Below are 11,565 nucleotides of genomic sequence, written 5' to 3' on the forward strand. Positions count from 1 at the left end.
GAGATTTATGAGATGAGTTTATATCTAGTAAACCCTTTTATGAGTCGTGAACACAAGTGGTAGAATAACTTTAGAAACTTGAAAAAGTAACTTGATTAGGACTAAAACGTTTTACGGATCGTAGATGATTTGAGTCGTGAAAGGTCTCGTAAATCAAAGTCTTAAATCTTCAGAGCTTAATCATATCACTCACTGTTATAAGCCTATGTAAGAGTCATATTTGAAACTACGGTCCTTGAAAAGGGTTTTGTAGGCCAAACCCAGAGACTATGCACTTCAGTATGTTCCTATATGAATTATATATGAACTACGAGTCATGATTTGGATTCGTTGTTTGGAAGATCATAAACTCAGTATTTCATCATGTCTTTTACGCGTGAGATGTACAACTCGCAGAAGGAATTACGGTTGGTATATACTCTTGTGGATGACCTCCGACAATTTTTAATGAGGGTCGTTTTAGCCTCTCAATACTCTTTTAATTTCTATACCAGTCGTTTTGACCTATTCTGAATGAGATTAAAGTATTCTTATCAGTTTAAACTCTCACTTGCACTAATAACTTCCTTAAAGCAATTTCTTTTCTCTCAAGGCAAAAACAAGGGATCTTAGCTTCAAGCCTCATTTTCAAGATTCAATTTAGGGTTTCTACTCTTAGTATGAGAGATTTTATCAATGGATACTCCTTCACCCATTAAATTTTTTAAAAAAATCTCAATTTTTATATTTATGATTTGTATAAACCTGAGATGTTTATGCACTTTATGAAATCTTGATGAATTTTAATTCTTCTTCATAATTAATATCCAATTGTACGACTTAAATATAATTTCATGCTTTCAATGATATTTTCATAAACCCGTAGCATATAAGTATTTTCATGATTTAGAATTATGTTGTTTCAAATGTGTATTCAATGATTTCGATGCTTTCAAATAAAGTATCTCTCAAATTATTTTCAGTTATTAAGATCTATAAGTTACTTAATATTTATCGATATGATCAGAATCACTACTTCTAGTTTATATGCATGTTTCATGAGAGTTATACTTAACACTTAAACAGTTTTAGGGATGAAAAATTTTGATCAACGTCCATGGACCTTTAGTAAAAATATTCAAAATTCCAAAATTACGTGTCATAATTGAAATAGTCTTTATAGATTTTAGCTTAGTGAATTCACATAAGCTCCCTTATCTTGGGAAGTATTGGACATCCTATTTTAGGTATGGAGAAGTGCATTGAACTTCATGTAATAGCTCACATAATTTATGTTGGTGTTAGTATCTTCAATAATTAGACTTTCTGTTATTGTGTGATCTTGTACTTGTGTATTTCAATGTATAACCTCAGTTTCATGTTATTTTATGTGGTCATGCATCAATATGTTTTATAAATTCATCATGTTACGTTACATTTGTCATGTATTATCTTACATACTTGTTTAAAGTACTAACAACATACTTTTTGCCTATATTGTTTGTTAATATATGTTTTGACGCTCAATGTCTAGTTCGCAGTTAGTATTATTTCTGATCAGCAAGCAACTGTATCAGTTTGAGGACAACTCTTATCTTTCTTTTCAGTCATTTCTTTCGATTTTCAGATAGTTGGAGTTAGCTAGGGGTTTTGTCCAAACAACTCATATAAATAAAGGCTTTCACATAGTTTAGTTAGATATAGATTTCACTCAAGTTATTTTTTTTAGATACTAGTCTATCTTAGTATTATTTAATTTGTACATATATTTCAAATTTAGCTTCCGCATTTATAATCCAAATTCTCTATTGATTTATGTTAATCAATGTCATGTCATGAAGTTAGCTTGGGCTCACATATTGCTCTAAAAATCGTGTTGCGTCTAAAAAGTAGTTTCAAAGCGTGACAATTGGAGCTGTCAAAATGGGATCGACTCGTTAAGTTGCTAAACCTAACCCTTGAATTAAGTGGTGTTGGGCCTAATTTCTTTGGCCCATTTAGAAATGAAGCTTTTTAGTCCAGACTCTTTTAGTTAGCTAACCTCGTAGTCCCAATCCGTGAGCCTTATAGGATAATCTGTGGGCTATGAAGTTAAAAATATTTATTGTATGTATCTTAGTATGTTTTATTTGTGAAGATTTTGTCAATAAATATTAAAAAAAAAATATAAAATCAAGTCTAACTCATTTGCAGATCTTTTACATTTTATGGTCATTAGCTCACTAAAATCAAGTCTATTTTTTGTTTTTATGTCTAGTTTTTCATTTCTCCTTTGTTGTCTTGTTCATAAAAAAAAGTAATCATGTAATATTTTTTGCTCGAATGAATCTTACAATGTTGTATCTTGGTTGTTATGTATTTTTGCTAGTATTCACTGAAGTGTGTAATTCATTAATGAATTTTTGTATGTATTGATGTCATGTTCATCAGAAATCAAAGTTCAATACTCTTAGATACTCTTTCTAAGACACCAATGTTATTCATTTTTTGATTGAAGGTTTGACTCGTCCAAACTCATGGCCTGCTTAGGGTTGGGTTCGACTGCTATTTTGTAGGCCCATTAATTAAAATGGTCAGCCTATACTAGCTCATTCAACTCTTTTTCCTCTTAGAATGAGTTGATTTTGATTGGATCAGCCCATTTTGACAACTCTAGTGACAATTCACAATAATTAATTAGTTAAACCTGATAAATTTCATCTAGTATATTAGTCAACTTACCTATTTCATAAAATCAAAATTGGAATGTAAAATTAAATATAAATTTCCTATTATAACTTTCAATATGTTAGACCTGATAAATTTCATCTAGTATATTAGTCAACTTACCTATTCATAAAATCAAAATTGGAATGTAAAATTAAATATAAATTTCCTATTATAACTTTCAGTATGAAAAAAAGATTACTCTTATTGGTATATTTGGCTAGTAAATTAATGATTGAGCTGAAATTTGTGTATATAAATAGTCATGATATTTCATTCCCTTTGCACATATCTTTGAAAATAATTGTTCAGTATATTTTATTATATTCTAGCATGGAGCAGAAGAAATCAGCAGGACTGCAAAAAATCCCATCGGCAAAAATAGATAATGAAGATACTCGATACTCCTCCTTCTCTAAACTAAGTTCTGGCTTATATAAAAAAAAGCTAGCGAACTTGTGGGAGAATGTGATGTCGGTCTTGAAATTGTTATTTCTTCACGAACAAGTATATCGTATTCCTTTATTCCTCAAACCATTAATGTAGACATCAAACATTTTATAAATTCTATAACAAAATAAGTGCATGTGAACAACTTGTTGCTGCAGACGTAACAAAATCAACCAATATAATCATATGATTAATGAATTTGATACAAGAGAAAAGATTGTCAATAAAAAATATATTTTTCAGACCAAATGAATAAGGCTAGAAATATGAATTGGTGAGAGTCCACAGACCGGTTCGGTACAAATGATATAATGAAGTTTGAAGTTTGGTTAACTTCCGGTGAATTCACCAGAATTTAGCCATGCTTCAAACAAAGTTTGAAGTTTGGTTAACTTCCGGTGAATTCACCAGAATTTAGCCATGCTTCAAACAAAGTTTGAAGTTTGGTTAACTTTCGGTGAATTCACCAGAATTTAGCCATGCTTCAAACTTCATTATATCATCTATATTGAATCAATCTATGATTCCCACCAATTGATTTCGCTGGTCTTATTCATTTAGTCTGACAAGATACGCGTATCTTTTCACTGACAATCTTTTCTTTTATATTAAATCATTGATCATATCATTTTGGTCAATAGATATCACTGCGAAGTACAAGAAATACATATCATTATTGAAACAAAACAATAAATAATTATTTTGTTTCAATGATGTTATGAAATTCATGTACTTCGCAATGATATCTATGGAAGCTTTTCTCTTATATTAAATCATTGATCATATCATTTTGGTCAATAGATATCACTGCGAAGTACAAGAAATACATATCATTATTGAAACAAAACAATAAATAATTATTTTGTTTCAATGATGTTATGAAATTCATGTACTTCGCAATGATATCTATGGAAGCTTTTCTCTTATATTAAATCATTGATCATATCATTTTGGTCAATAGATATCACTGCGAAGTACAAGAAATACATATCATTATTGAAACAAAACAATAAATAATTATTTTGTTTCAATGATGTTATGTAATTCATGTACTTCGCAATGATATCTATGGAAGGTAATTATATTTATGAATATTTGTTGTCCCCAACATGCTAGATATTTTAATATTGTATAGTATGAATTCAAATTGTACGCATTGCAATATATCCACTTTTCAATTTGTTTTAAGACTATATTTGAAGCACATCATATCAAAATGTTTACTTGAAAAAACAAAGTAATAGATGTGTAACTGAAATTGACTCAAATATGAAAGGATTTACTAAAACAACTGCTGGCATTTTCATGAGATCAAAGGGCAGTATTAGTTTATAAATAGACCATACACAACTAACAAATTGATCTCTATATCTAAGGTGTAGTAGACAGATGAAACATTGCTCTGTAGATAGATATATTCCCACAGCTAGTCGTAAATACGTGTTACCATTTTTTTTAAAGCCTTCAATCACCTTCGAATTTCATGGCACATGAACTCTCTCCAACGCTACCTTCTATGATGGAATGTTAAAGTGGAAGAGCCAAGAGATGACAAACGCGAATACCATACAAGCTAAGAGGAAATTCAAGAATCGATGGCCATTCAAACAAGTTCGAGCTTCTGAAGCTGCTGATATTGGTGCAGATGCTGCACTTGTAGCCACTGCACTCGATTCATTTGTTTGCTGTGCTGATTCGACATCATTTGGACCAATGACGTTGCGTGCGAGAGAATTGCAGATTTCACAAGTCCTGGAAAAAGAACTTCAAATGTTAACAAGGGTCACAAGATATCTAGCAGTATAACAATTTTATAAAAGAGCTTGTATAGGAGAGGGTGGGAGTTTCTGCGTAATTTTACCATGTCGGGAAAACATGAAACCAAGTGGAATATGTAACAGAACAAGACTGAAAAGAATTCCAAAGTTTGACACAGAAAAAACTTATTCCTTGGAACACAAAAGAACCAATTTCAAAAAATTAGGACCGCGATAAGATAATGGTGTCCTGTCTAAGTTTGTGGTCTTTAATACTTTCACGAATTCTACTATGACGTATGTTCATAACCTATCAAGGTCCTTGTCTAACAAGTTGTTTTGATTACTGAAAGATGAGAATTTTTGGTTACACAAGAATTAGTCACAAAGTTGATAAGAAAGATCACCGAAATGCATTTATCAGACAGTTCAGCTTTTCCATCAGAAAGAAAAACTACAACAAAGAGTTTGATGATGAAAATCTAATTATTAATTTACAACAATATGAGGAGGAATGACAAGGAACAACACTAGTAAAATATAACAAACAAACCCTTACGACGTCAATGAGTCAGTGAGTATCGGGTCATAAGAGATGGAAATAGTTCTGGCATATGGAATTGGACAGACCTTCATAGATTTTAGTTGGAGGAGGAAGTTGCTAAGTAAAGCATACCAGTCAAGAAGTCGGAATACTCATCACATGTGTGTGTAGGCAGATATTGATAAAGGATGACGATTATGCACTTATGGACACTTCAAAAGTTTCATATTTTGGTATAATCAAGCTAACATAAATCTCTCACTAAACTGTTACAGCCAATTGAATGTAAGACACATTTTACACTTTGGTTTTGGGGATTGCTTTTACAACCTTAGTGTGTTGGAATAGCGAACATTTGGTTCATAGGCTTCGCAGTTGAATAATACCCACAAACATAAAACAATTTGAAGATGAACATCTAAAGAAACAGAACAGATCATAGTGAGATCCTTTACTTTTTACTCCTTTGCCATTAAACTAGGACTGAAGGAGAATTTGATCATCATCATTATCTTCAAAAGAAGCATCTTTAAAGGGAAAAACAAACAAGCAGTTAATTATGCACAATTCAGTTGTTCCGATCCTCCACCTCTCCCCTGCGAGGTTGCACCACCAAGTGCACAGATGCGCGTGTGCACACAGAGATCTAACTCTTAATACCACCTCATGATTTTCTGTTATATATAACATATGTTTGATTCTTCAGGAAGTCTAACAAATCAAAAATTCAGTTTTGTATATTCCAGCAATTAAATTTCGATCTTCTTAACCACAATGATACATCCAAGATGTCCAAAACAATGTTCGGACATTTATCTGAAAATGACACTAGAATCTTGACTGTGCACACATCAGAGGTCATTGTCACAGAATTGATAATCATAGTAAAGATCTTAGCATCTAAGTAATAGAATATGCAAAGTGGAGGACAGCAAAATATTACTTCATATTGAGGGGGAAAATAAAAGTTATTACTTAATCCACTAAGGTCAAATCTTCACTTTGATAAAAGAAAAGTGCGTAGTATCAAATATCAGGAAAAGTTTAGAAACTAAAGAACATTTAAGGGCAGAGTATGAAGAATTGTCGGTGTAGTTAGAATACATCCTAATTCTTTCCAAAAAGTCATTAAAATTCCTAATGGTACTTGTCAAGTTACAATTGATTTAGTCTCATTTTTCATTTTATTTTATTCCATTAAGATTCTTTAGTTAACTTTTCCTTTTTCTACCATAAAATACATCATGTTATCTCTTTCCCAAGAGAACAGACATCATAGACCAAACTTTTACGTTACCCTACAAAAAAAAAGTTATTCTGACAGATCATGTACTGCCAATATGAATAAAGAAATCAATCACTTCCAACAGAAGATTCAACAAATCATTGTCATTGCAACCAACTATCAAGTGCAAATACACTTCATTGTTGAGATCCTAGTTCAAATCACCGCAGAGACAGAAAACACTAGGTGAGTTCTTCTACTTGTTGTGGTGGCAGTATCCCGTGGAATTAGTGGAGGGCAAGCTTAGGACAGAGTTATCTTGTAACTATTGCTTGGTAGGGACACGTATCCCATGGAATTAGTCAAAGTATGCATAAGCTTGCCCTTGCCCGGATACCACAGTTAGACACCATAAAACTAAACAACAATTTGTTTCCAGATGGTAACATTACCACTTAAGCATCTAGATTGATCACATTAGACAAATCTAATATATCAAAATTCAGAAACAACAAACTAAAATGTAAGTCAGAAATTTGAAACGTAAACTAAGGCTTTGCTATACTTACTTATTTCCTTTGATTTTGAACCATGCCTCAGCACAATGCCTATGTGCAACAGCCAAATCATCTTTACAAGAACATCCCAATTCAATAGCAAAACTAGATTCAGGACCAGAACTCACCAAACTCAAATGACAAATCCTACAATCTCTTTCAATTTTCCCAACATGCAACTTAGTTTCACCAATTCCATTTTCCAAATCCACTGATCTATCAGACTCAGCCACAGATGAAACTCTCCTTGACACCTCCATAACTTCCCCTATTTCAGACTCAGTAGCACAAGCAAAACTATAATCATCATAATTTGACCCATCAGCAGTTGAATAAAACTGAGAATAACAAGAACCCTCATCAGCATCAGAAAAACAAACACTACTACCACTACCTGAGCACCGGCGACTATGTCCACCGGCTCCGGCGCCAGCTTCTAAATCCACATTAGACACATCTACACTTGCCATTTCCATCAACCCCAAAATCAAGATTTGAACTTCTCAACAACCCCACAACCAAGAATAGCATTAAAACCATAAAAATCAAAACTTTGATGTATTACAACTCTCAAGATTCAATTCTCAACAACCCCACAACCAAGAATAGCATTAAAACCATAAAAATCAAATCTTTGAAGTATTACAACTCCCAAGATTCAATTTTTTTTTGTTACCATTTATAGTACTGCATGATTTAAGGCCCCATTACCTCATTTCTTGGTCTATTAGTAAGGTGATGGATTAGGTAAACCATTAACACCCCATTTTCTAAAATTTAACAGAAAAAAAAAAAACAAGAAGAGAGAGAGAGTATAAATGTATTGTTTCAAGTGTTTATAGAAAGTGATGAGAGTGCTTAAGGAGGAAAAAAACAAGAATGTAAAAGAGAGAGAGAGCTCATGGTTCTGTTAGAGTAGCTGTGTGACAGTCTTTAGGAAGAAATGGCCCACCTTTAAGATATCATAATTATTCTACTCTAGTTGGTGAAGTAATCTCTCTTGAGTTTTTTTTTTTTTTTTCAAAAAATAAATAAATATTTTTTTTCTAATTATATTTAAATCAAGTCATGAAATTTTTATGACTAAAAGAAAAAATTAGAGTATTAGTACCTTTTAAAATCAGATGAAGAAAAGGAATGAAATCTTACATAAATAGAATCTAATAAATGACTATTTATTTTATTTTGTTTGTTTAATTAATAGCACAACATTAAATATTATTTTGATAGGAGCTATAAACCTTTGATTTAAGATTTTATTATAAATTATTTTTAATTTATTTTTTTAAATTTCGTGTTAAGTCAAACATCACAAATAAAATGTAATAAAAGAAGTAACAACTAACTTTGTTTTAATTTGTTTGTTTTACTTTCTTTTTTAGAATGTTTTTTAAAAAAAAATTATAATTTATTAACTTTAACTTGTTACCTGACGTGTTTTTAATTTTATTTATTTTTAATTTAAGAAATTGAAATTTAAAAAATTTTATTTTTATCGAGTTAATAAAATAAAAAAATTAAACCAATAATAGTATCTTGCAATTTCAAACAGTACTTCCATCAAACGATCTGAATTGTCAGTTCAAGATCTATATAATTTTCCTTTTATTTGGTAGAAAATGTAAAAAGTGAAATAAAAATCTATGATGAATTCTTTCTTTTTACAATATCTTTTTTTTTTTTTAGATTTTTCTAGTTTCAATATGTATTTTGTGTTCGTGGTGAAAATGATTGTGGTTGGTGTAAATTATGATCGTTTTTAGTGTAAGATAATAATAATAATAATAATAATAATAATAAGCATTCGAGTAGTGGTTCCTCCCACTTTTTTAAAAAAAGTTATTTTTTTTCCCTATCTCTTTGGAGTTGGTGAATGCAAATAATGAATTATTTTATTTTTACTAGTATAGATACAAGAGTTTGTGCAAGTATAGTTTCAATGTATTACTTCATTTAGGGGGAAAATTATATGAGTTCATGAATTTGTAAAAGTTGTTTAGTTTGTGAGATTTTTATGAGTTTGAGGATTTAGTTTGATATTTGACCTAATTTACTTATTTAAAATATTACTTATTTTTTTTTAAACTTTTTAGATTAAAATTCTACCTACATTACGACTAGATGCAAATGACAGTTTGATTAAAACATGTTTTTCATAATACGATGATATTTGAATGGTTTCAAGTGAATCTTAAATGAATTAGCCAAAGTTCATTATGGTACACTAATTGTGCGTGATTAATGACATATAGGTCGCAACTTTATAAGCATAATAAGTTATGTTATTTAATTTTACGATATTTATACTGTAAGAGACATAAGTTCAGTATAATTTATAAGATAAAAATTCGTAAAACTTATGAAGAGTGAATTAAATGTTATAGAACTTATATCAAATAAGTTTAATTCTTATAAAGCATATGATGGATAAAGCAGAATTTTCTAAAGCTAAATCTTGCAAAATTAGGTTATAACGACTAAGAATATTTTGACTTATATAAACAAAAATTTGAAGAGCATCTTATTTGAATGTAGCATTGTTTTGTTATAAAAAAAGTAGAAATGGCATTCAAATTCCTTGTTAATAGCAAATTGTGTTATATTCATAAATGAATTCAAAATAAACCAACTAATTAGTAATAGTAACAAGAAAATGAAATTAAAATTGAATTTTGTGGATTCAAGTTATAATTATTATTATTTCTTAATCCACATATATATATATATATATATATATATATATATATATAAAATACCGCTCATGTAAATTTTAAACAAGTTGAAATTTAACTATATATAAGACAAAAATCATAAATGCATATGAAAAAATTCAAACAAATTTACTTTGAAATCGATTAAATCTAGATCTTGAGTATACCGATCTAGTCATAAAAGATATTGTTGCATAAGCTAATCGATTATGTATTATTTGGAAAATAAGTTATAGACATTTTTACTTAAATTCCTTACAATTTTGTTCTGTTTTACTTAAATTGAGAGTTTTTTGAATTTTTACTTGTATTAAAAATAAAATTTATGTTTATAATTTTGAGACTCTATTATAAATTATTATTATTATTATTATTATTATTATTATTGATATTATTATTGTGAAATCATGGATCCCCATATACATTTATATTATTTTATCCAAAAGAGCTAATTGCAAGTTTGAGTATACCTTCCTTTCCTTTTTACAATTTTTATTGAATATATATCTTAGTTTACCTTTTTCAGGTGTTATATTGTCTTATTGGCAACCTTGATTTCATATTCTTTACAAAAAAAAAAAAGGTTAAAATAAATAAATAAATAATTTAGACTAGTCTCCATGTCCTTCATTCTGACAATATGGTATTATATGGATCGTATATCTTTTGTACTATTCTATAAATTATTATTATTATTATTATTATTATTATTATTATTATTATTATTACGTTTAGCATGTATTATTGGCTTGTCATTTACTTTTACTATAAAATAGAAGAAAACTAAATAACTCTTAATTCATTCGTATGCTTTTTTATTTTACGTGATACATATTTTTTTTAATTATAATTTTTATTTTTGCTTAATAAAATAAATTATAATCATTCATAAATTATGTTAGACTTGTAAAATATTCTGAAATCAAATAAATAAATTTACGTCAAAGTCTGATCTAAAGAAGGAAAAGAAATGATATTTCGACTGATTTTCCAACTAATACAACAAGTTTATGCTATTGTAACTAAACCATATATATGCATACTAATAAAAAATAATATTCTCCTTCTATTCCTAGTATAGCTTAGCAAATATGATATATTTTTTATCGAAAAATTATATCGTGTAATTAGATAAATATATACAGTATACATATCAGAATACTGATTATATCGCTAAATTTATTTATTTCCCACCTTAATAAAGGGATGAGGTTTTAGATCATTGTCTAGTTAACTATATAATTTTTATAATATTATTGTTTGTATCATATTATAATAGTTGCCATGCTACTGTACTCTTACATAGTGTTGAGCGATTCAACAATTCTTTAGTAAAATTTTATTCAGTAAAAACTAAAAGGAGTTCTACTTTTGAGTTTTAACATAACAAAATACTAAAAATCCACCGTGGAGTTCTCAGTAGAAATTACATGTTTATTACTCGGCCATTAGCTTTAATTTAATTTTGAGATAATCAAAGAAATAGTTATAATAATAATAATACTAATAATAATAATAATAATAGTTCGTGATGATTAGATCAATTTTATTTGTTGATAAAACGAAGTGCTAGCCGATCAAGAACTTTCATGTTCATAAGGTGCAAATTGCAAAAATGTGTATATTATGAATGAGT

General features: G+C 29.1%; 1 protein-coding gene across 1 annotated transcript; it reads right to left on the minus strand.

Annotated features, from left to right (window-relative positions):
* Positions 1-4,413: 4,413 nt before the first annotated feature.
* LOC101262037 (uncharacterized) lies at positions 4,414-8,340 on the minus strand. Its single transcript, XM_004246321.5, has 2 exons — positions 7,231-8,340; positions 4,414-4,887 (listed from the first exon to the last, which is right to left on the minus strand). Exons 1-2 carry the CDS (start codon positions 7,692-7,694, stop codon positions 4,650-4,652), a joined length of 702 nt encoding a protein of 233 aa, XP_004246369.1. The 5' UTR covers positions 7,695-8,340; the 3' UTR covers positions 4,414-4,649.
* Positions 8,341-11,565: the final 3,225 nt, after the last annotated feature.

Source organism: Solanum lycopersicum, chromosome 9 (assembly GCF_036512215.1).
Source record: "Solanum lycopersicum chromosome 9, SLM_r2.1".
NCBI lineage: Eukaryota > Viridiplantae > Streptophyta > Magnoliopsida > Solanales > Solanaceae > Solanum > Solanum lycopersicum.